Source organism: Diachasma alloeum, unplaced genomic scaffold (genome assembly GCF_001412515.2).
Source record: "Diachasma alloeum isolate Michigan unplaced genomic scaffold, Dall2.0 Dall_scaffold_00180, whole genome shotgun sequence".
Lineage (NCBI taxonomy): Eukaryota > Metazoa > Arthropoda > Insecta > Hymenoptera > Braconidae > Diachasma > Diachasma alloeum.
In genome coordinates this window covers 35,086-59,828 of record NW_021680346.1, presented here as the reverse complement: position 1 = coordinate 59,828, position 24,743 = coordinate 35,086, and the positions used below count along the sequence as shown (strand labels likewise).

General features: G+C 36.9%; 3 protein-coding genes across 6 annotated transcripts; 1 reads left to right on the top strand and 2 right to left on the bottom strand.

The window, feature by feature from the left end:
* The first annotated feature begins 11 nt into the window (after nucleotides 1–11).
* LOC107044685 (TGF-beta receptor type-1) lies at nucleotides 12–12,483 on the top strand. 4 transcript variants are annotated; one of them, XM_015266662.1, is made up of 8 exons: nucleotides 12–923; nucleotides 2,850–2,961; nucleotides 4,780–4,937; nucleotides 7,932–8,159; nucleotides 8,232–8,465; nucleotides 8,570–8,910; nucleotides 8,972–9,211; nucleotides 9,301–12,483. In XM_015266662.1, the coding sequence occupies exons 1-8, from the start codon at nucleotides 839–841 to the stop codon at nucleotides 9,421–9,423; spliced, it is 1,521 nt and encodes a 506-aa protein (XP_015122148.1). In that variant the 5' UTR covers nucleotides 12–838; the 3' UTR covers nucleotides 9,424–12,483. The 4 variants fall into 4 exon arrangements, with proteins under 4 accessions (XP_015122148.1, XP_015122139.1, XP_015122166.1 ...); XM_015266653.1 differs by having other exon boundaries at nucleotides 7,926–8,159; XM_015266680.1 differs by lacking the exon at nucleotides 4,780–4,937 and adding an exon at nucleotides 4,053–4,204.
* Nucleotides 12,484–13,632: 1,149 nt separating this feature from the next.
* Nucleotides 13,633–23,035, bottom strand: LOC107044676 (paramyosin, long form). The gene is made up of 14 exons (XM_015266640.2): nucleotides 22,901–23,035; nucleotides 22,524–22,741; nucleotides 21,873–21,929; nucleotides 20,848–20,934; nucleotides 20,602–20,768; nucleotides 19,533–19,770; nucleotides 19,039–19,455; nucleotides 18,757–18,973; nucleotides 18,551–18,678; nucleotides 18,353–18,465; nucleotides 15,593–15,788; nucleotides 15,387–15,515; nucleotides 14,919–15,290; nucleotides 13,633–14,847 (listed from the first exon to the last, which is right to left on the bottom strand). Exons 2-14 carry the CDS (start codon nucleotides 22,641–22,643, stop codon nucleotides 14,449–14,451), a joined length of 2,640 nt encoding a protein of 879 aa, XP_015122126.1. The 5' UTR covers nucleotides 22,644–22,741; nucleotides 22,901–23,035; the 3' UTR covers nucleotides 13,633–14,448.
* Nucleotides 15,933–17,263, bottom strand: LOC114841556 (paramyosin, short form-like). Its single transcript, XM_029126578.1, has 2 exons — nucleotides 16,876–17,263; nucleotides 15,933–16,415 (listed from the first exon to the last, which is right to left on the bottom strand). The coding sequence occupies exons 1-2, from the start codon at nucleotides 17,170–17,172 to the stop codon at nucleotides 15,933–15,935; spliced, it is 780 nt and encodes a 259-aa protein (XP_028982411.1). The 5' UTR covers nucleotides 17,173–17,263.
* Nucleotides 23,036–24,743: the final 1,708 nt, after the last annotated feature.

The window sequence follows — 24,743 nt, the reverse complement described above, 5'->3', positions numbered from 1 at the left end:
GTCATGGCGGCTCTGACGATCATTGCCAATCGGCAGTCGGAGCAGCAGGTATAACCGTGTGCTCTGCTCTCTCACTCACATCGATGATCAAGTCCCAGGTCGGGAGTCATTCCTCTCAAACAATAACAACAAACACGTTTAAAGTGACAGTGACCTAATATAAATATTGAAAACCAAAAGGAAATGGCATACATCAATGCTACTCCGGAAATAAATGGTGAAACTAATTTGACGTGAATCCATCAAATTCCGTGACTCTTATTTTGTCTCTAGGCTGCACCTATCAACTATAGAAAATGGCCGTGGAGCCAACAGTTGAGCGAATTGACAGAGACAGAAAAGTGTTGTTGTTATTCATCAATTATTTGTGATTAAATACTTGACACAAAATAATTTCATAGGATTAAAGAAGTAAACAATTCTCCTGGTGATTCAGGGCTTGAATAAGTTGAAGTGAAGGGTTAGGTGAACTGTTGTCAAGCATTGGGGGCTATCGGTCGTCGACCGAAGGCCAAGAAACCTCGAGATGTGAAACAATGTTCTTCAGTTATCAGTGACAAGTGCTGAGTTATTTTTCATTAATTTTAAAAACCTATTATTCATGTGTTTTTACGCATCAAATATCGTCATGTTTTGTTTTCGTTGAGCTTTTGAGGCGCTCACATAAGTTGAATGAAGATGAGATTATATTATTTGTGTGACTAACTGGAACGACAAAAAAAGAAAAAAAAAGCTACAACAATGATGATATTGCGTGCCTGTCCATGACGCACTTGCTGATCTTGACAACTTTTTGGAGAAATTTATCAATTTGCTCGGCTCCAAGAAAACGAGGAAGATGAGGAGAAATCTCGTCCCGAGCATGATGAGCGTCTATGCCCTCGTGGTGCTTCTCTTCACTCATTCCTCGTCGATTGTTGATGGTGAGTATTTGTTGTTATTTATCTCCTTTTGTTTGAGAGGAATTCTTCCGAGAATTAGGAGAGGTATGCAAGAAATTGATGGATGAAAGGTTCGCTGAATTGCCAGAGATATTTCTCACTTGGAGGAGGCACTTAGCTAATAAATTTTTTTAATTCTCTGCAACTTTCTTCACTTCACATTATTTTTTATTGATCAAGAATCTATTTATACTACCGAGGAAAGAATACAGTTTCAATAGAGTAACTCAGAGCCACGTGTTTTCTTCTATCTGTAGTGAGGAAAAATACGGATATAATAATGAAGATTAAAAAAAAATCACTTATCCGAAGCAGATCAATACGATGTATTTATCACAAGTCTTCATGCTTCAATTCCCCAGAGTTGAGATGATGGTCAGCAAAATTTATTATCGCTCAACTCAATCAGCATAGCGCCTAGTTTCACTAGCAATGTTTACATAAAGAATGAATGTGTCTTGTTTTTTTTTCTCTCTCCTCTTTCTGAATTTATATGCATGCTAGCCGCAAGCAAATAAGAGCTGAAAAAATATCATCTTGGGTGGAAATTATGACATGTTTTCGGGAAAAAATGAGCTGTTTGTCATCCTTCCGCAATACTCTAGGAAAATAAATTGATTATAATGATCCTTGGAGAAAATCCAGAGGTATCCATTTTTTCCCGTCCACTCATTGGCAAAAACAAGTAAAAGATAAGTGGTATAGTAAAATAAGTGGTATAAATACATTTATGTATTTATGAATTTATCATTGTTAAAGACTATTCATCGGTAGGCGATTACACTACGTAAGGGTTATCATTTGTAAATTGCGTAACAAAGTACTTCAAATAATGGAATGATAATCATATAGAATTTTACGAATCCGAACTGGCACCGAATACCCAGGCGCTATTACTACACACGTATCTCGAGTGCCAGTGATAAGAGTAACAAAACAGATGCATTTTGTTTTTTCATTTAATCAACCTAGCACACCGTTGAATATGATAAATTGACTTAATCACCATCCGATGATTTTTTTCTTCTTTACGCAAATGAACTTAAAAAGGAAATTTATTATTGCGCTCATGCCGTATTTCTTGAACATTTTTTTTGTTGACACACGTTTTTATGATGATTTGAATGCATTTTTTGCCAACATATGTAGATTAGTTATGCATACAAATGACTGAAAATATGGAGCATCTCACACCTCTTACCATTCAATTGAAATCTGAAACCTTGAAACATGGTTAATAATGCAAAACAAAATTTCTCATTGTTACTCGGAAAATTGTATTTTTACACGGATTATTCATCGATGAATGATCATCCTGAGTGGAAGTACTTGATTGAATCAAGTGGACACTGGACACGTTTTTCATCTTGAAAGCGAAGGAGCAGGATGAGATACTAACGCGAGGCGAAGGCCACCGCAAGTCCATGACCTGTCATTTTTACACCACCAACACCTTCTTCCACCTACTCCATTGAATTTATCAATTTTTTTCTCCCAAAAACAAGAAAAAGAAAAATTGATAAAACCATAATGTGAAGTAGTCTGTCACATAATACTCTATCTCTTATTTTGCGTGTGTAGAGCAAAATGAGGAGGATGTATTGCATTACCCCTTTGCTGACAAAATGGATATATCTTGAAACATACCAAGGAGATAAAAAGAGTGTACTGACACCACACACGATGGTGCAAGAATTTTCCCGCCCCTTTTTTTATGATTTTTCTGTCTCAATTTAAACAGATTTGTGACATTTTTTTTTGCTTGGCTCCCTAGATTTTATGGAAATTGAATGTTCTATTATCGGCATTTGAAAAATGAAATGATAAAAGACAGGATTTGGTGTAATACATATCCTACATACATATGAGCATCGGGGGTCAATCATGAAATTTTTCATATGTTTTCAGGACTGAAATGCCACTGCGACATTTGTGCGGATACGAATCACACATGCGAAACGGATGGCTACTGTTTCGCCAGTACGACCCTCGATCGCGGAGAGATCACTCATGCATACAGGTAATGCAGGATAATAATTTTACTAATTATGAATTGAAGCATCGGGATATTTAGAAGAATGAATTCATTCAATGAATAGGAGAAATTGAGTGTAAAAATTGATGGATAAAAATATCGGGGAAAAGAGAGAATAAAACAACTTGGGGCTTTCATTCTTCAAATAATTGGGGAGAAAAACATGGCATTGCGTATCTCGTTGAGGATTATCCGGGGAATAGGCCTAGGGTCTAATTGAAATGCTCTTTCAAATGAGCGGGCCAAAGGAGGGAGGAAAAAAAATAATTGCCAGGAAGCGGGCGCGTGGGATCGACCGGTTTTTGCCAACGAAATGGAAAGGGACAAAGGGGTGGGCCAAAAAAATCAGTAGTGGGAGTGTGGGAGAGGGGAAAATATGAGGCTAGCTCTACGTATGTAGTACGTCACTATCGATTGCGGCGTTAACTTTGCCAAAAAAAAATTGAAACTTGCAATTTCTGTTATTGTCGTCAGGGACATTTATCTTTTTGACATCCTCTTTTCATCCTTATACTTTCCTACTAGGAATTAATATTTGTTGGACATGTGGGCCATGTGGGTTCTTTCTTCATCACTGTGGCAACGGCGATGGTAATACAACTCAAAATGGATGATGAAATAACGAAATTGACGTTAATTAATCAACTCCTTTATGAGGAAATTGATTAATTAAATTGATAGACCACCGAAGTATGCCTCCATACCAGTCGCTAATAAAATGTTGAAAAATAATTTAGTGAAAATTGGCCCGACGCCACTATCGGATCGCACTCGTGTCGGGATTAGTGGTTTTTTGGGCTTTGAATAAATTTGTCGCCAACGACGGGGGAATTGGATCGACCTCGTCATTACTAGTGGTGGAGAGTTAGCGCCGCACTCTCCTTGAAAATTCTTGAATCATTAACTCCGCCAGACGGATTATATTCGGGTTATTCGGTCGCCAGAATCGTTGATTCATATAGACCGCTGAAATGATTATTATCATCATTTTGTTTATTGAAATGGGAGTATTTTCACTTTGATTAATTGAGTTTTAAATATTTCTACCATTGTAACAAAGTATATATTATAAAAAGGTGTCTCGACCGATCAAAGTGGTTCCCACCGGGCGATCCACTTGCCTGTAAACAGGACTTCAATCAATCCGGGTTCTGCTGCACAATAGACTACTGCAACTTCAAATCATATCCGGTTTTACTGTCTCCCAATACAACCGAATTACCCAAAGGTACAAACGGGTTTCTTTTTGCCGGATTAGCCCATTTTTTTGTGTGACTTTTGACTTTTTTTATCGATCAATAACGAGTTCCTTTATTTTACACCAGTACAAAATCAATCGACTAACAATTATTAATTATCCCACGTAAGTTAAATAATAAATCGAATATTTGCCATTTTTCATTCGTACGAATTAACAGCACTCATTTCATGAATTCTATCATTTTCGAATTAAGTTTTGATTTTCTGATTTTACTTTTGTGATTTTTATTGAAACTTGATTCATATTTTTGTGATTTTTTTTGCATTTAACAATGGCATTTTCCTTCTAACAATACAATTTTCTCCTCACTTTAATTTTTGTTTATTTATGAAAACCCGGAATAGCTAGATTACTCAAGAGAGAAAAAAAGGGTTACGAAGATTTTTCAGTTATCTCACTCACTACCTATTGCTAGTCCCAGACTATTAAGATCGATAAAATTCATAATATACTGGAACGTCTGATGATGAAAGAGAGTAATGAAGAGGGAATTCCCCATAATTCCCCCTAATATATAAAAAGAAATGAATATGGGCTTGAAGGTGCGTGCACAAACAGCTGTCGTCGTCGCAGCCAGAACCACTCATCTTCTGCATGACGAGCAATTTGATAAACACATCATTTGTCATCGATTGCTGCCACAAAGAGGATTTTTGTAATCGTGATCTAAGACCCCAGCTCCATCCAAGAACCACAGAAGGTACAGTCCACAAAGCCCTGGGATCTTTAAAAAACAAAAAATCTAAATGAACAATTAATTCAACAACCATAGGAACAAAAATATAAACTATTAATTCTTAGAATTGATTAGTTCTTTCGATAGCACCTGTTGGTATTTTCTTTTCTCTCTATTAATTTTTTTTCACTCACTTGTCTCTGATTTTCTTGCACTATTATTTACCCAACCACACATCTCAAAAAAATGCTGAAAAATTATAATTTCCGACACTCGCGATAGCCATTGAGAAACCTCACATTTTTTAGCTCCCTGTGGCGCCTTTGTACATAGCACATAGTTTATCCTTTCCTCCCTCTGCTGATGCGATTATTATATTTATATTATTTGCTGTACATCTCACGTTGCAAATCTCGGGAGACAAATTGAAAAACAAAAAATCTCAAAACAGCTTGTCACTTCAACTGATGCGTGCACAAAGATTTTTTTTTCTCTTCAGAATTCCATCAGTTGTAAAAAAGTGTTTCAACTGACTACATAAAATAGCGCATTGGGAAATAGAAATAGAAATGATGGACAAATCATATGTCTATCTGGATAAAAATTTCCATACACTTTAACATGTTAAACATTACAAAAAGCCTTTGAGGTGGACATTAAGGTGTAGGTACTCTTCTAAAAAAAGATCTTGGCATGATAAACAACAATGACTGTATTATTCTACAGGACTTATGCTTCAGTGGCACTAATTTTTATTTATTTTCAGTAGTGGCATTTAATCCATAACCTGATCTCTATAATGACAAATAGTTTTAACCAAGAAAAAAGAAAATTGAGGAAAAATATTTTGCGAAAGATTAGATGTTGAAGCATGTAATTATGGGAATGAAGTGGAGAAGACAACAAATATGATGAAAATGTTCTCAGGTGTTATAATAAGCCCCAGTTCTTCCCCGTATCTGGGTACGCCGTTTGGTGTGATTCAAATGGGACACTTCATAGTCCTGGTGGAATTGAATTTGTCGTTGCCTGCTGCGATGACGTCGATTACTGCAACCGTGATCTCGAGCTTTCCTTTCCGTCTCAAATAACTGGTGATTCCTCTCGCGGTCTGCACAGATTCGAAAGAGGTACAAATCATCGCCTCCGAATTAAACAGAGATATTACTATCATTATTATTATTATTATTATTATTATTTTTACTTCATCAACATAAAGTCATACTCGAATCAATAAATATATCGATGATGTGGCTTTTGTCACTCGTCTGGGCTTTTTTTTCTCATCTAAAATAGTCTGAGCCAATTCATTCCTGTCAATTTTATTATTATCCACATGTGGGGCCAAGCTGACAAAGAAATTAAAAGGAAAATCAAATTTAATAAAAGAGGAAATTATCTGTAAAAATTGCTAATTTTCTTCAACTGCATGTTTTGCTTGTTTGAATGAAGAAAAGTTCTTCATGTTATGTCATAAATGGGAACGTTGCAGAAAATACAAATTAACAGCGACAAGCATCGTTAATTTGTTTTTACGAGTTGATACTTAGCTCGTGCAGCAGCAGCACCAGCAACAGCATCAATCAACAACTTACAAACGATTACGGCCTGCACGCGCCGGAAATTACTCAATTCTAGCTAAAGTGAACGAGCTCAATCTTGAAATTATCACTGCCTCGACAATGTCGCTGTATCAAATCAGAAGAAAAAAAAGTGTATTGAGAAAATGGCCAATTTATGGTTCATTGCCCGTCTAGCAGAATCATCATAATTAGAATTTTCAAATAACATCAATTGTCAGCGAGGCACTTGCGAATATATATTCCATTTGATTACTTTGTGGTGGGACGTTGATCATCTGTGGGATTCTCATGATTTGTGTTTCATTTGGTATTCAAATAGAAAGGTTGGATTCATTTTTTTTCATCAAGGGAAATGTTGCAAAAAACATATTGAGAAGAATATATATATATATATATCTCTCTCTCTCTCGCAATGGGTTTTGTTCTAGAGCTCATGTAATCAATTAAAAATCGTTCGACTTCATGTCATTCCCAATGTCGCCGCATTCATCCTCTTGAGGTACGCTTCTCAACAAGTTCATTTGTATGCTTATCCAAAGATCGTCTGGGAAATATGTGAATTCATCAAATATGCACCTGAACAACCAGAGAAATAGGACAAAATGAGAAATGCATGATTGAAAAAAAAAGTATATTAATTAAATGAGTTGGTAATAACTGGACGAAAATCTTAGTCAAAGTCAATCAATCTTATTGGCAGGTGGCCACAGTCCCACTTTGCCAACGCGTTATCGAATTTCCATACCACTTATGCGACTAACCACCCAACCCGCTCAAATTCAAAACCCAGTCACGTTTTGGAAGGACTTTAGCACTTGTGTTATATAGTCCCACTGGATTTCAACCAATTAACAGTATCGTCGTTGTTGGTGTTATAAAAAAATAAGGGAAATTCATACTTGTTTGAATTACGAAGCGAATTGTGAAGCAGGGAAGATGAAAGGAGAATCGTAATGATTTCAGAGACAGCGGAAAAAAATAAATGATAAGTGAACCATTACATCCCTCAATCCTGAAACCTCGTTTTCAACTTGATTTTCTTCTTCTGCTTTGCACTGTGTTTATCGTTTTCATTCTATACACCGCTTTCTGCATGTACTTGTGCGCTTTTTTCAAATTCAAAGGGAAATCGTAAACATAGACTTTGGAGATATTTCATTTTAATCAACGAAAATATCCAGAGAATAGATATCAAATAGTCGCAATATGAGATTTTATAGAGAATGAATTATTGGAAAGCTAAGAAAATTTCCAATGGATAGAGTTTATTTTTTATTCTATGGAAGTATTCTTCTTCATACATTCAACTTGAATTTCAATAGTGTAATTGCTATTTCTCTTGCCATTGATTCATATGAAATATCATAATTTTTGGGCGAGCACATATTGAACAATTTTTCAAAAATTAACTGCCATTGTCTATGAAAAGTAACAGCGGCTGGAGGTGTTACAACATGGGTAACATGGAGAATGGCTCTATCGATAGCTCTGCCGATCTGCGCTGTATGTATAATTGTGATGGCCGTGTATCACGTACACATGAGCCGTCGAAGACCTGCCAGGCATTTTCCTGATGACTCGATGGAAGCACCAGACAGGCCGATTTTAGGTGGAGTCACAATCAGGGATATGCTGGAGATGACAACGAGTGGTAGTGGTTCAGGTAATTACTTCATTACATTTGAATGCCACATGGATAAAATAGCAAAATAAAATGTTTGTTTCAACTTTGAAGTAGGGCTACCACTCCTGGTGCAGCGAAGTATAGCACGTCAGATACAACTCGTTGAGACGATCGGTAAGGGTCGTTTCGGCGAGGTCTGGCGTGGTCGCTGGCGTGGGGAAAATGTTGCTGTTAAAATATTCAGCTCGAGGGAGGAAAGATCGTGGTTCAGAGAGGCTGAAATTTATCAGACTGTTATGCTGAGGCATGACAATATCCTTGGATTTATTGCTGCCGACAATAAAGGTACAATATTTTCTCATAATAATGTATCGTTATTAAAAGATGTATCGTCGACAATGAAGAGACAAACGAAAAATAACTTGTATATTTTTAACTTTGTTATACAGATAACGGCACGTGGACGCAGTTGTGGCTTATCACAGATTACCACGAGAAAGGATCGTTGTTTGATTTTTTAAATCGTACAACAGTTGATGTTAATGGAATGATGAGAATGGCCCTCTCTATGGCAACTGGTCTTGCTCATCTTCACATGGAGATCGTTGGTACTCAGGGCAAACCAGCGATCGCGCATAGGGATCTCAAATCTAAAAATATTCTCGTTAAGACTAATGGCACTTGTGCCATTGGTGATTTAGGTCTTGCTGTGAGACATGATGTTATTACAGATACTGTTGATATACAGCTGAATAACAGAGTTGGCACTAAACGATACATGGCTCCTGAGGTAATAATAATCATTACTTATTCATTAAATTTATCATCAATTGAACAATTTTTGTCTCCAGGTTTTGGAGGAAGCAATTAACATGAATCACTTTGATTCATTCAAAAGAGCAGACGTATATGCACTAGGCTTAATTCTGTGGGAAATTGCAAGGCGATGTAACGTTGGTGGTATTCACGATGATTATCAGCTTCCGTTTTACGATCTTGTGCCTTCGGATCCCACGATCGAGGAAATGCGAAAAGTCGTCTGTACAGATCGACAGAGGCCATCGATACCAAATAGATGGCAGTCTATTGAGGTTAATCTTCTCTCTCCCTCTCTCAGAAGCTAACTAAATAATAATATCCTTTCACTACAATTAATATAATTATCCCTGATTTCCCTTAGGCACTTCAAGTTATGTCCAAAGTTATGAAGGAATGTTGGTATCACAATGCAGCAGCAAGACTCACAGCTCTCAGGATTAAAAAATCACTCGCCAACTATGGGTCTATGGCAGACCTCAAATGAAACATACAAACTAACGTAATAATTAATACACGAGAAAGAATCCATGATTGTCTAATGACAATCTTTCCTTAATCTTCCGGTGTCATCGATTAAATCATCTCGATGTTGAGATTATTGTTTCGAATGATGAAATTGTGCGAATGTATGTGATTGATTACAAATGCAAAAGTGGTGGGTTGAGTTTCCTGTTTTTTCAATTCATTATTTTACAATGAAAATTTACTATATTTACTATACTTGATTTTTTTTAATCTAATTTTTTATCACCTAAAAATTATTTTCGTACATTATACATTGAGTTTGTTGATGTGTAAAGGAATTTTCACTTGGTATCAAGAAACTCATTGTCTTTTTACACAATCACCGTTTGATATTGAAACGAGAGAAATAAAAGATTTTTTTTTTCATATTGAGGATCGAAAGCAGCTCTATTCGTTATTGTATCAAATCTTTGCCACACTCTATCCAATTTCCTAGTCAGACTAAGAAACAAAGAGTTGCTGATGATAGCTTTTTTCCCCTTAGAGTAGGTAAAGTCGAATGTGTTTGCTCAAATATCAGTTTTAAATTGAGAAGGGATGCCTGGTAATTACCAAATGAATTGAAATGAATGAATTTTTTTAACCCACAGTGGATTGAAAACAAAACAACCACAACAATCAGATTGTCATAAATATTCGCGATGATTGAAAAAAGGATGATTAATAATTCCTTTGAATCACGAGAAGGCTGACGTTGAAGGGCGCTATGTTACGTCAGACTGCAGAGAAATGAGTAAAAATTGGACATGAAAGCTTGGTTGAAAAGAAAAATTGATAAAATACTATTTTCGGAGTTTTATTTATAATGGTGTGATTATAATGGTGAAGGTAATCAATTAGCTTTCTCAGTGTGAAAATGTGGATGAATGGTGCGATTGAAAATGGTAATAGTAAATGATAGCAGCTATTTGACCGTCAACAAAACGAGACTGATCATAACTGGAAGATTGAAGAAACTTTTCTTTGATAATTTTCAAACAGCTGAAGATCGTATTTTTATATTTTTCATTGAACGAGGAGAATCGTTTATTTTTCCGTTATTAATTGTATACTCACACCTGATACAGGCCCAGCTGACTTAGGTTTTTATTTAAAGAAGAAAAAGAAGAAGAAGAAGAAGAAGGATAGAATGAAATGCAAATATATCTCTTTTTACAATCCATGGGATGTACTTCATGGATTGCAATTCACTCAAAGACTGAAGATAATATTCATAGTAGATAAACTTTTTCTTTTCTTATCGAATAAATCAGACAATTAACTCGCAATTGTCTAATTTTTCATTGAGACAACAAACGATATAGTGTTTAGTACGAGTCATTCATTTTTGTGACCCTTGAAAAAAAAAGTATATGGGTAACCCAATGAACAGTGACAATTTTTTCACTACGCTACCAATAATCAATAAAGCAATAAACGTTTGTTCGCTCCACCCCATACATTCCCATTACACGTAGGTTAATTTTATATACGTAATTGAAGATCATTAATTTTCACTCGAATAATTCTGGTATGAAAACCAAGTAACACACGAACCTCCTACAGTTATACCACTAGTACAACATTTGTGCCAATAAATGAATCAATCCAGACAGTGAATAAAAGTGATAAAAGACTTTTAATGCAAAATATATCAGTCCAAGATATTCTCTACCCATTTTTGTTCATTGAAAAAGTTGAAAATGAGAATAGGTAGTTTCTTTCGAGCTTCCTGCTCTGCAATCTCCAGAAATTAATATTAATGGATTAAATAATAAGTATCAATGGTCGTAAGCCAGCTGGGCCTAGAATGATCGAACAGTCTAACTCTATATCTGACGAACAGCCAAACTGCCAATTATCAATTGTAGTTTCTTAACTTGTGAATGTGCAAGAAAAAAAGCAAAGAACAAAAAAAAACAATACCTTGCTCCGTTACAATGACCCAACTGTACAAAATGTATACCGTTGCATGTGTCAACGATTGATACTAATATAAGAATAATATAATTGATGATTATTATAATAGTATATAAAAATAATGAATTAATTGCAAGTACCGATAAGGCGATTATTCTGCGTCTAGTTGTTTTATTAAGTCGCTTCGCATTCGGGTTTAGTAGCTAAAAACACGGATAAATTATCAATCAACATGTTCGTGAATGATTTATTATTATTCAAAATAATGCCTTTATAAGCGGTTTTTGTAGTGCGCGTCAGAGTAAGAATTCTTTGTTTTATTTTTATTATTATTATTATTTTTTATAGATATATATAAATATATTATATTTTTATGTGTTGTATATTATACTCTTGCTCTTCCGTTGTGACGATTCGAAACTTATTGGAGAGAATTTTTGGAAAGACAGTTTTTTCAAGGTACATTGACAATTTGGGGAAGAACAAAAATTCCTCCATTTTTCAATTTCAACCTATTATACAATTTTTTTCTTTTCATGTCTGTTTATATTTGTTATTAGGAATATTGACTTTATTGAATGATGAAAACTTGTTTCGAATCGTCTCACCGGTTAAAAAAATGAAAGCACTGCAGTGGCAACTCTTCCGTAGTTATTTGAAATCCTTCTTCCTCCGACAATTTGAGATCGAGATAGAGAAGTATACATTCCGTAGAAATTCTCTCGAAGCTCAACGATTGTTATTGAGTTATAATATTGGTAATGGAATTTTTTACAATTCCAGTAATAGGGAAAAAAATGTTTATTACCAATCTGACTAACTATCCACCTCAAATGATTTACCAGTCAATATCATTTAAAGACTACTATTAATATATTAGCTGAAACTCTCCTCGTGTATAATACCCTGTAAATAATGGTGTAAATGATACTCTCGAATTTATCGCAAATTCAACTAAATGAGCACTTGTAATTTTCATATGAAGAATATACGAGAAAAAGAAGGGGAGACAGCACAGAACAAATGTGTGAAGGGTGGTATTGTTTTTCTTATCATTTTATTGTAAAGTTTTCGAGACAAAAAGAAAAAAAACAAAGAATGATGAAAGCTATGAATAACACTATCGCTCTTTTTTTTCTCTCCTTGCCCAAATTATTGCGTTATGGAGGATCGCCGCTGACAAGAATGGTTTGGCAAATGGATAATGAATGAAATAAACTTGAGAGAGATTTATGAAATCACCCACAAAGCCATAGTGAGCCTTAGATTGCGCATATATATCATATTTTAACCATGTTGCACTGAAGAAAAAAAAACTAATAATGAAATATTGGAATAAAAAAATGGTACAATTTTTGATGAGAGATTAAAATTAAATGAAAATGAATTAATCATGAGAATAAATCGACCCTGTTGCGCAATTGAAGTGAGTATTAGTCAGGGTCGGGTATTTGGGTGAACAGGCGACGAATAATCCTGCAGTTACCGTAATTTCCAATGCTCTTTGTGAATGCAGTATTCAATAGTCCCTTTGCAATAATTATGTTCTAATTCTGTGATTAAATTACCTTTCATGTATATTTTATCATTTCCATCAAATGGAACGGTTATTCAATTTTTTAAAGTTCAAAAGAGACAGAAACATAAAGTTGATTAGTTTTGTCCAAGTTTATTATCGTTCATTAGAAAAATCAATTTAATCACAGGATCAATATTTAACATTATAAAAGATTCAAAGGAAATATTTAGGAATAGTTTCATGAGTGAATACATACCTGTGACTGACACTGATCATGCCCGATGCGAAACAAATACATTCACTAATCTACTATCATAGTCTGATACTATAATTGATCCTGTAAATGACTTCAACATGATGAAGAACGTGATGGAAAAGATAACGTTAATTGGAGACGTAACTAGCGGTTGATTTCTTTTTCGAGCTCGACAAATTGTATGAAATTGCTTGAAGTTCATTTTTTCACATTATGTATATTATCAAACATCAGGAAATGAAATTTAATTAAAAAAAAAACAAACAAACAAATTAGTTGATAAGATGAGCTCATGAGTTAGTCCAATATGTGAGCCCATGCGGACCCTACTAATAAACGCCATATGCTCGAATAAAGAAATTTACTTTGGAAATTGACATTATTTCATACCAATCAATCCTCATTTATTATGATGGTTAATTGATTGAATGTTTTTTTTTTTTTTGGAAGGAAATTTGTAGCGAAGGTCAGATGAAAAATATTATATACGTATATATTTTTCGTACGTACGCGTTTTCAGTTTATTATTAAATTAAATGACACAGGTTAAGTGTTTTCGTACAGTGAGTGCTCTTATGTACTCAATTGAATATTTCACTTTGGGCAATAGTACCTAACTATATTTTGTAGTAACAGAATTATTCATTAAATACAATATTATTGTACGTGTAATAGACATGCGATAATAATATTCATTAAAATTTAATTTGATTAAAATGGTAAATTTTTGGTAGGGATTGGCGATGTTCGAGTGAGACGATGAGTGTTTTTTTTTTCATTTTCTCCTGGGATTTGTCAACAGAATATCTATTATTATGCGTCTTCGCAAATTGGGATTATTCGGTCTTGGTAAATGTCGCTGTAACTTTCTCATTTTTTATAAAAATAGAATAGTTTTTTTGTTTCATTTTGTTTTTTACAAATTCGCAGAGGGGATCGTTTGATGCGCGCTACTGCCTCTCAGTATGAAAAAAAAAATTTTTAATCAAACGATTTTTTTCGTCCGATGTAACAGAAAAATGAGTGATTAGTCGAAATGATTATTCATCATTTAATTGCCTCTTGATATTTATTTTGTCATCCTTTCATTTAATGATCGACAACATCGCGCCTCTTATTGCATTTGTACTCTCGTTACTCTTAGATACAAAATAAATAAGAAAAGTAACGAGGAGAAAAGTTGACATTATATTTTTCGGTCAAAATGAAAGAAAGAAAGAAAGAAAGAAAGAAAGAGAGAAAAAAACGAAAAAATGATGATAAAATGATAATGAGGCACTTTACAAGGAACATTTTGGCAATAAATGTTTTTAAAGTGTTTCTTGAGTCCTCGTCTCCTGGACAAGGTATACCTGGGATCCTGGGACGGTTGATGTTGTGACAAAGCTGCGGTGTTTAGCACGGATCAAAGACAAATTGCTCTCAGCAGTGTCAGCGCGATCCTCAGCTGCTTCGAGTTCTCTTTGGAATCTGCGTACTCTCGTCACACTTTGCTGAGACATACCCTCTTGCTCCTGTACCTGTCTCTTGTAGATGTTGACTTTTTGACATGCTTTATCGAGGGTCTCTTGGAGGAGGGCGATTGATTTCGAATCCTCCTCAACTTGGATCATCACTTCCTTGATGTTGCGCTCCTTCTTGCGGAGAATCTTGACGGTTTCCGCGTGTCTGCGTTTCTCCTCATCAAGTTCGAGTTCCAAATCACGAATCTAATAAGAGTTGACAAGATATTGATATTAATTCAATAACAGAGTAATAGATATTACTATCTATTACTTACCCTAGCCTCAAGTTTGCTGATGATACGCTTTCCACCGACAATGGCATTGGCCTCAACCTCCTCAAGACGAACAGACAAGTTCTTAACTTCAATCTCAAGTGACTTTTTGATCGATTCGATCTTGACAATACGCTCCTGCTCCTCGTGGAGGATCTCAACGGTGTGCTTGAGCTCGGTCTGGACACGCTGATATCTCTCGTCACTCACTCTCAACTCCTTGGTAACTTCCTCATAGTCACCAGCGACAGCTGCAAGTTCCTGCTCAACCTTTGACTTGGACGACGCAAGATTTACATTGATCGTTGTCAGTTCATTGATGCGACTGACCGACTCTTCGTACTGCTGCTCGACACATCTCTTTGCCCGAAGTGCCTGATGATGAACAACAACAACAACAAGACGAGCATCATGTTTAAAAATTATTATTGACAAAGACAATGATAAAAGAAAGGAGAATCTTTTACTCACAGATTCGTAGTTGCCACGGACTTCTTCGATTTCGGCAGTCAAAGATTGGAGACGGCGTTGGCTGATACCCAATTGGTCGAGTGTTACCTGCAATTGACGCTGAACTTCGTCGTAGTGAGCTTGAAGTTCCTAAATATGGAACATATTCATTGGAAATGAGAAAAGTCAATCAATTAAAGACATGATAAAAATTCAAGCGACTTTACGGTCAAAGTGAGCGACTGCTTTTTGATGGTCTTTTGCAGATCGAGGTTGTTTTTATTGGCAACATCAAGGGAAAGTTCCAATTCAGTGATTTGAATCTGGAGCTTCTTTTTGATCCGCTGGACCTCGGTCTTGAGTTTCGTTTCGGCTTCAACGACGCGAGCGTTGAGCTGCTCAATCTCGATGCTCGTTTGCTTACTAGTGGTGTCAAAATAACAAAACGATTAATGAATAAAACGACTATTTAAAGATCAATGTCAATGAAGGATAGGCGGTGTTTGGTCACAATTTTACCATCATGATAGTTCAAATTTCACTTGATGGAAAAATATAGTAATGAAACTACCTCTTATCAATGAAATAGGTGCTCGACTTGATCTCAAGTGCCTTAAGATCATGCTGAAGCTCGTCAAGAGGTTGAGTAAGTTTGGCATCTTCTTCCTGGAGCAGTCTAGATCTGTCCTCCATCATTCTTATATGGTCCCGTTCATCCCACAGTGCCTGCATGGTCTGTCTTTGGTATTTTCTGATATCCGAAATTTCGGTTGTATTGGAAAGATTCTTCATACTCTCCGCCTTCAATTCATATTCAATGGCTTTAGCAGACTTGCCTTTGAGGCTTTTTGCATGATCCAGTGCCTCCTGCACATGTTTTATCCTTTGGAAATTTCTAACTGCTTGAACACTGAGATCAGCCATTGTTGCGTCCAGGGGAATGGTCTGTTCTCGTATTTTAACAGCTGCTTCTACTCCTGAGTCAATGTCTCTTGATACGTGTGTAGCTTCCACTGCCTTCTTCAGGCTAAAGTCCGAGCGTTTTGCTATCTTTAAAGGCAAACGTAATATAGGAAAGGAATTTATTCTACTGACGAAGATGGAATAATTCACTTGCCAATACTATTATTATTTTTGCAATTCTTCTTTGCACAACTCTCACTTATTCAATTCAATGCTTTAGAAATAGTGTAAAAAATTATTATTTATCGATTTTAGAAAAGTGAAAATTCGACAAATCCAAGACGCGACTTGGGACTGCAGTACTCGACAAGAAAACGGGCATTCGAGTGCGCCTGGCTCCTCGAAGCCACACTCAGCTACCGAATTAGATGCACAAAAGGTCAGCTAGTCGCCAAGTTGCCCGCGCCAATCATCGTTCATTTTTCCCTCTTTGCGTTCTAACTTTGATTTTCCGCATCAGTGATTGAAATTCATGAGATCATTTGGGCTAATTATTTATAAGTGCAGTCAATAAATCGTTCCAATTGATGATTCATGAAAAACCTACCTTAAAGTGCGATAAATGTTCCTTCGCTTGTTCTTCAGCTCCAAAGGCATACCTCCTTAGTTCCTCACTACTGTATGGTAGAATTCTTTTCTTTTCCCAAAGAAATCGTCCATCTGACCAGGGTAATTCCGGTAACTGAGGATTCTTCACAATTTTCTTCTCCTTTTGATCGATATAATCGATCATTGGTTGATAATAATTTATGCCAAATCCATAGTTTTGTTCATAAACTGTCGTTGGAACATGTTTCCATTTGGATTCAAGAGGCATCTGAGTGGGTGGCACATCTCCCGACATTTTTAATAAATATGAAAAGGTATAAAAAAAAACGAAAAAAAATTATTTCTAATTATTGTCAAGTAAAAAATCACTGATGTGGGGAACTTTGACGATTGAGACCGAAATATTGAAGACACTCGGCACTGATGACGGGCAGAATGAATGAAGGATCGACTGAACGTCTGCATCATTTGTACGTTTTTTTTATTGGGGTTGAAACGATTGTAAAACGAGGACGGCCAATCAGCACTGGTAATATGTGGATCGATACCCATTGTAGTACTTGTATTCTTAGTGTTCGAGTGTACTAAATTATGCACTCGATCACTCTCGAAGATTGCCGATGCTGACAGACGATCGATTTCCAATGATGATGAGTAGTGAAGAGTGATCGACGCATGACGTTTACGGTCTGACTATACGAGTTCCATTTTCACTTGGCTCTTCAGAGATTAGATTCCTTCTCTTCTCGTTTGCAAACTTTCCCTCTTTCCATGAATAATGCAATTTTTTCTTTCTTCTTATTCCAATTTTCATAACAATAACGGTGGTATTTAAATATATTTCATCATTGGAGTATATCTTGTGTGAGTTGGACCACAATATATGTGGATAAAAATAAAGCGGCTTGTGTCATTGATTTGAATTGAGCGTCACTCATACAATCAAACTGTTTAAACTGTTCATGATGGTAAAATGGGAATAAAAGATATTCTTCCATTCTCCATTGTAGTACTTATATTCTTAGTGTTCGAGTGTACTAAATTATGCACTCGATCACTCTCGAAGATTGCCGATGCTGACAGACGATCGATTTCCAATAATGATGAGTAGTGAAGAGTGATCGACGCATGACGCTTACGGTCTGACTATACGAGTTCCATTTTCACTTGGCTCTTCAGAGATTAGATTCCTTCTCTTCTCGTTTGCAAACTTTCCCTCTTTCCATGAATAATGCAATTTTTTCCTTCTTCTTATTCCAATTTTCATAACGATAACGGTGGTAGTTAAATATATTTCATCATTGAAGCATGTCTTATGTGAGTTGGACCACAATATATGTGGATAAAAATAAAGCGGCTTGTGTCATTGATTTGAATTGAACGTCACTCATACAATCAAAATGTTTAAACTGTTCATGATGGTAAAATGGGAATAAAAGATATTCTTATCGGGTGAAAAATAAAGGAATGCTTACCGGATGGCCTCGATCTCCTCATCCTTTTCTGCAAGACGACGCTCGGCCTCGTGACGGAAGTTGCTCAGTTCGGCGGAGAGCCGTTGAGCGCGCTGTTCCTCGACCTTGCGACCCTGAAATAGGCAATTTTTTTCCCCTTAGAAATTATAAATTTCTCAGGTGTATACATTTGATTGTGAAATTGATTAAAGTCCCTACAGCCTCGGCTTCTTTGTAGGCTGCAGCCAACTCTTCGCGTTCGTTCTCCAAACGACGGAGTTCGAGTTCCAGCTCGTGGAGCCTACGGTTCATGTCGGACAGTTGATTCTTGGCGTCAGTCAAATCGTCTGTTGGGAATAATGCAAAATTACTTATTAGAATTGATTAAATTCATTGTTTTTCTCATGTAAAAACGATGTATTAACCTCCAAGTTTTTTGTTTTCACGTGCAAGCTGTTCCTTCAAGTCCCGGGTCTTCTCGAGTTCGGCATTGCACCGCATAAGTTCTTGTTGCTTGTTGCGCAGATCGCGTTGACTCTGCTCGTAGAGGGTAACAGTCTCCTCCAAGCGAGATTTAAGCTCGATATTGACCTTTTCCAGATGTTCAACGCGTTTCTGGAGCTCCCGAGCTGTTCCATTTGCCTAAACTCACCCAAAATACATTCATATAAATAAATGATTGATGGATGATGAAGAAGCCTTTGTACCTTCTCAAGATCGATAATGAGAACTTCGACTTCGGATTGAAGGCGAGATTTCTGCTTCTCAAGATTATTGATTTTAACGAGGAGGGTCTCAATCTGTTCCTCCTGTTCTTGAATGCGAGCAGAGTACTTGCGTCGAAGTTCCTCGACTTCCTCAGCACGTGCATTGGCCTCAGTCTCGTACTTGGACCTCCAGATGGAGACTTCGCCATTGGCCTTGACCAATTGACGTTCGAGATCCAAGCGAGCCTCAGATTCCTCCTCCAATTGAACGCGAACGGATTCAAGCTCGGTTTCAACGCTGTGAAGAGATGCTTCGATGAGAGAGCGGCGACGATCCTCGTCTTCAAGACGACGGCGGGCATCCTCGAGTTGACTGGCAAGCTGAGTTTTGGTGTAGTGAACGCTTTCAATGTTTACCTAATTAATACAACAAATGTCATTATACTATACTGAGATTGATTTTATTTGAATATTTATCACAATATATTTCGTACCTTCAAATCTTGAACTTCCCGTACAAGTTCAATATTTTCCTGAGAGAGACGTGTTTTGTGACTGGTGATGTCAACAATAGTGCGATTGAGCTCTTCGATCTTGACATTCAACTCAGACACATGAATCTCCAACTTCTCTACCGTTTTGATAACAAGTGTTTTCTCCTTATTGGAGTTTTCAAGTTGGGCCAAGAGTTCGTAAACCTCCTGCTGGAACTTGGCTTTTTCCTTATCAACCCTGCCAAAGAAGCCCCAATATTTATTGCTATCGCTTGTTTCCAACCAAAATCATCGTACAATGAAAAATGGAAAAATATTTAGACATCCACCCACGCATCTCAGACTAGTGTAAGGTGTCATCCAATTTTGTTGCTATAGTGGGGGGGGACTCGAGGGGCCGGCTACCGTGTACTAATATGGCGCGCCAACCATTGGGGTGGTGGCTTTGCGGACTCTCGCATACGAGTTAAAAATAGTTATAAGCAAAGTCGAGTTAATGTCTACGTGAGTTTCACGTTGTTGATGTGAGAGAAAAAATAAATGTGGAAAAAGAGGGGAAGAAGATGGAAGAATATGAAATTCCTACTTATCGGTCCAGTCAACCACTACTCTTGACAACAGGTGGATCGGTTTTTCAATGCACTCTTTCCTTCTTTTGTCCCTAACTACTAGGATGGATTTTTTCCACGAAAAAAAAAGAAATTGATATTATTATTTTTTTTTCATATTCTTGGGCTTGCAATTTTCACCAATAAGTAGAAGTACTAGAAGAGCCGGTTTCATTTAAACGAAAATCACCGGGTGGGCCTATGTTTAGAAAATCAGTGGTGAGCGGCTCGTTTATGTATTTCAGGTACACACTCTCAGTGTGTATATGCTTGGATACTAGCCAGTTCCGCAGGCATAATCTCCTCAGAGGAAAAATAAAAATTTAAGAGCCATAAAAAGGAGGAATTTGTTTTTCTTGTTTTAATTTTGTTACAACTTGCTATGATTCATTGGCTGGTGCGTGGTATCTGGAATGCATCACTGGATTTTCATGATCTGTTTATTTGGATGTGGGACTGACCTGGCACGAGCTTTGGAGAGCTGATCTATCTGATCCTGGAAATCGATAACAATCTCCTGGTGTTTCTTGCGAAGATGGTGGGCAGTTTCTTCGCTCTCGAGGTGAACATCCTCGAGAAGTTTACGAAGTTTCAAAAGCTCGGTGTCTCTCTTCTTGTTGATTTCAAACTATTTTTGTTCCAAAGATTAATGAATTTTCTTCTCTCTATGGAGACAATACTCATAGTTTTTATTTTTCAGTATTTACCTGAGATTCGGCGCCACCCTCAGCCTCCTCGAGGCGTTCAGACAGCTGAATCACTTGGACACTGAGGTCCGCGCGTTCCCGTTCGATCTAGAAGGCATTAGGTATGTCATAATTTATTGAAAAAAAAAATCATTTCAAGTGAAAAAGTAATATTTGGCCAAGAGATTTGGCAGGAAATGCTACATTTTTTTACATTTCTTCTCGGCAATTATGTCTCTTTATTTTGGTGGGATAGTTTATCATTGAAAGGGACCCTCGACTAAGTAGTGAGACTAATCGTCTCCCTAAACGATCGGTTTAGCACGGTTTAGAACGAATGATAGCCTCATTGTTTGTCTTAAACATTGTTTCCAACCTTAGTGGCGTCTCTAACCCACACAGATAGCTACTCAGTGCCGTCGGTCAGCTTGACGTCAAGTTAACTCTGGTTCCAACACCCCGAATAGCGTGATCTAAATTCGTACAACGCACGTCTTCTATATCCGGAGCTTTATTCATATTACAAACGAGCCGTTTATCGCGGAAGGACAGTACCACACACACAATCATTCAATTAATATTATTCTTCTTTTCCCGTTGACTATGACAAATGGCTACTTTCCAAAAAAAAAAAATGTCTCAATTTCTTCTTGAGCTTCAAAATTTGTCTTCCTTTTCCAAATTTTTTTTTCTTCAATTTTCGTAAACTTGAGGAATGCAGTCTCAATCTCAAACTAATAATAGATACGACGCCCGAGCTGGACATTTCGACCTAGTCGCTCTCTCTCCCCTCCCCTTCTTTTTCTCCCTTTTTCTTGTACTCTTACACAAGTTGAAAATTCCAAAGTTATAAGTATAATCCAAAAATAGTTGACGGAGAGTGCTGGAGATTTTATTACTAAACATTCTCTTCAGGTGCGAAAGAATGCAAGGGGATCAATTTCAACGTTGAGTGCTATATTTAAACAGAGAATTATATCAATTTTTTTCTTTAAATTGTTCATTAGATGGGTAAAGTTGTTCAGTATGACATTTCTCCAACTCACCCTCTGACGCAATTCTCTCTCAGACTCCAAATCTTCCTGAAGAAGACGAATTTTGTCCTGAAATATTGAGAAAAAAGAAGAATATTAAAATTAGATTTGAGAAATTGGAGGAATTTTTGCTCTCAGACGATTTACGTAATAGAGAATACAAATATCCAAGACAATGAGCCTCAAACAGGTACATTGAAACTTGGAATGGCAGACTTTTTGGCTAATTTATAAAAATTGAAAATAAAAGGGTCACTTGAATGCTCTCCTCGCATAATCCACAGGTTAAAAAAATCGATACTATTTTGAGTTGAGAACTACAGACGGCAATTCTATATCAGACATTGCCAGGTTGCACTTTTTCAAGTTCCTAAAACGATTTGGCACTAACATCCTTTCAATGGTGCACTGAACTTTGGCGTCTTCACTCTTTTAAATTCACTTGTGAAAAACTTTTTCTATATTACACAGTCCCTCTTATCCAGCTATTTTATCAGCACTTTCCGGCTCGAGTGGTAACACAGAGTACTTCCGAGTGGTACTTGACACATTCAATTTTTTTCCCCAATTCTTCTCCATCGTCTTGAGGCAATTATTCTCATAATGTGAAAAATCATGAAATGATGAATTAATAGAAAAATCGTCATATAAATTTAAACATACCTCGAGCCTGGTGAGTGCGCTCAGGTCGGCGCTATACTCGATGCTGACATCGGCCGAGCCTCCACCTCCACTGCTGCGATAGGTGTACTTTGAAGCTTTCGCTACCGCTGACGACGACATAATTTTCTTTTTATTTTCACTCTAATCGTTTCGATATTCAAATAATAATCCCGTTTTCAGAAGGGATGTACACACCGCCTCTGTCGATAGTCCTCGCACTATAATTTACCAAAAAATATAATGAGAATTTTCAAATGAAAAACAATTGTAACTCAAGATTTGAATTCATAGGGGTAAGAAGAAATGAAATCAAATGAAATTAAATGAAAACTCTGTTAAATTTCAATGGATTTGAAAAGACTAAAATTAATATCCACCGTAAAATTTTTTCAATTTTATGGCTCGTCGATCTTCCGTCGTTGGCCAACGAGTCGTGTCTTCCTCTGGGCTTTCGGTGCCGACCAGCGCCCTACTCGTAGTGCGCGTAACGTCGTCGTTCGTTTGGCGCGCCGGCCATTCCATACCACCATCAAAATGACCAAGATCGCATGCGCAGTGGATCACCATCAGTATTTCGCCCTTCTGTGTGCACTTATGTTCATGCGCACATGATTCAACAGTTGAGGAAGTCTTTCTATTCCTCCTGTTTAGTCACTTCAATATAAGTGGTATTGTTGGTGTTGAAGCACACTTTCGTATTTCCAAAAACAACACGCCAACTCATACTGTCATTGTCGGAGGGGGTGGATTCCATGTGACTTTCTTCGCGTTATTTTCGGCATTTTTTCTTTCTCGCCAGTGGGAGGGAAAATTTGACTAACAATTGAGGTGGGGTAGGATTTTATTTAGATTTAGATTCAATGGTGGAATATCTATTTGGCATAGATTGCAGTTTGTTGAGATTAGAAACGGCGAAAGTAAGTAATGCGGAGGTGGAGTTATGATGATAGATGAGACTATTTTTGCGGTTTCTGATCGCTCGTCGACACTTGGTCTCTTCATTTGCCTACCATAATTCTCATCTAATTACTTCCACATTCATGACAATTTCATTCGACAATTTCTCATGAATTCTTCAAACTATTTGTCAAAGTGATGAGACTTATTACTGGAGCTTTAATTACTTCCAACAAATGCCATAAATTGATGAAATGAAAAAATTATTTTTCCACAACGGCCAGTTTTCGCCAGATTTTCAAACGTCCTCCCACTTGGCCCCCACTACCGTTGAGTGTCTATAAAAGGTCGCCCTGTCGGTAGAGTGTAAAGATTCTCGACGGCCTAGGTAGAGCTCACTGCGTAATTTGAGATTGTCCCCTCTCTCCTTAGCCAGCATCACTCTCATATTTTCCTCTTCGTGTATTTCACTCTACAATTGCCCCTTTTCACTCAATAGTGATGATGAAGAGCTAGCGACTGTTCATTGATTCCAATGAAACTTCATCTACTGCTCCAAATGCATTGCCCAACTCATGCAACCCACCACAATTCATGTCGCCTATGAAGCTTGAAAATTTATTATTATCTGTTGAGTTTCAAATTCACGCGTACCAATGGCGTGTCTGTGGCGCCCTCCATGAAGCGCATTCCACAAAATAACGTTTCGCACAAGAAGAAGTTTTACAAGAATAACTCAAAGATCTCTGGCGAATACCACAAGCACACATCCATGACTTTTATTCTCGACAAGTCTCATTTGACGTCTGGCAAATTCATTGTTGGGTGGGTCAAAGTTGCCCGTCAAAAAGCAGACCTTGAGGGTACTTTCCAAGATCAACCCACTAGTAGAGAACAAAAATGCCAAAATAGATGGTTGATCTAGAATTTTCGTAATGACGATAAAGATAAGCTTATTCTTATACACTCATCAAGATATGAAATTTGAAATTTCATTTCTCAGTTTCGAAAGGACGAATAAATGAACTGTCTCTTCTTCCCTCTTGCTCATAGGCATGCTGCCCCAATTCTCTAAATATAACGTCACCCAGCTTGTAACCCTGCTGGCCAGTAACTTCACTTCGTCCTCAAGGTATCGTCAGATCTTGACTCATGGTCGTTGTGTTTATAAACAGGCCTTCCGATTAATTCAATGGACTTTGCAATTGTTTTTCAGGTCGTTACCATTAAGTTGCTTGTTTATACGAGGTTATTGAGGCTATTTCCCCCGAGGAATTTGAGCGTTCATTTTAATGATCTGTCGAATGGCCAGTAGTTCTTTTT

Coding starts and splice junctions, on each gene's coding strand:
- LOC107044685 (XM_015266653.1), top strand. CDS start 839: ATGAGGAGAAATCTCGTCCCGAGCATGATGAGCGTCTATGCCCTCGTG. Junction 4,938..7,925: donor CCATCCAAGAACCACAGAAG/GTACAGTCCACA, acceptor GTCTATGAAAAG/TAACAGCGGCTGGAGGTGTT. Junction 8,160..8,231: donor AACGAGTGGTAGTGGTTCAG/GTAATTACTTCA, acceptor TCAACTTTGAAG/TAGGGCTACCACTCCTGGTG.
- LOC114841556 (XM_029126578.1), bottom strand. CDS start 17,172: ATGTCGGGAGATGTGCCACCCACTCAGATGCCTCTTGAATCCAAATGG. Junction 16,416..16,875: donor AACATTTATCGCACTTTAAG/GTAGGTTTTTCA, acceptor TTGCCTTTAAAG/ATAGCAAAACGCTCGGACTT.
- LOC107044676 (XM_015266640.2), bottom strand. CDS start 22,643: ATGTCGTCGTCAGCGGTAGCGAAAGCTTCAAAGTACACCTATCGCAGC. Junction 20,769..20,847: donor AGGGTGGCGCCGAATCTCAG/GTAAATACTGAA, acceptor GAACAAAAATAG/TTTGAAATCAACAAGAAGAG. Junction 14,848..14,918: donor TCAGCAAACTTGAGGCTAGG/GTAAGTAATAGA, acceptor AACTCTTATTAG/ATTCGTGATTTGGAACTCGA.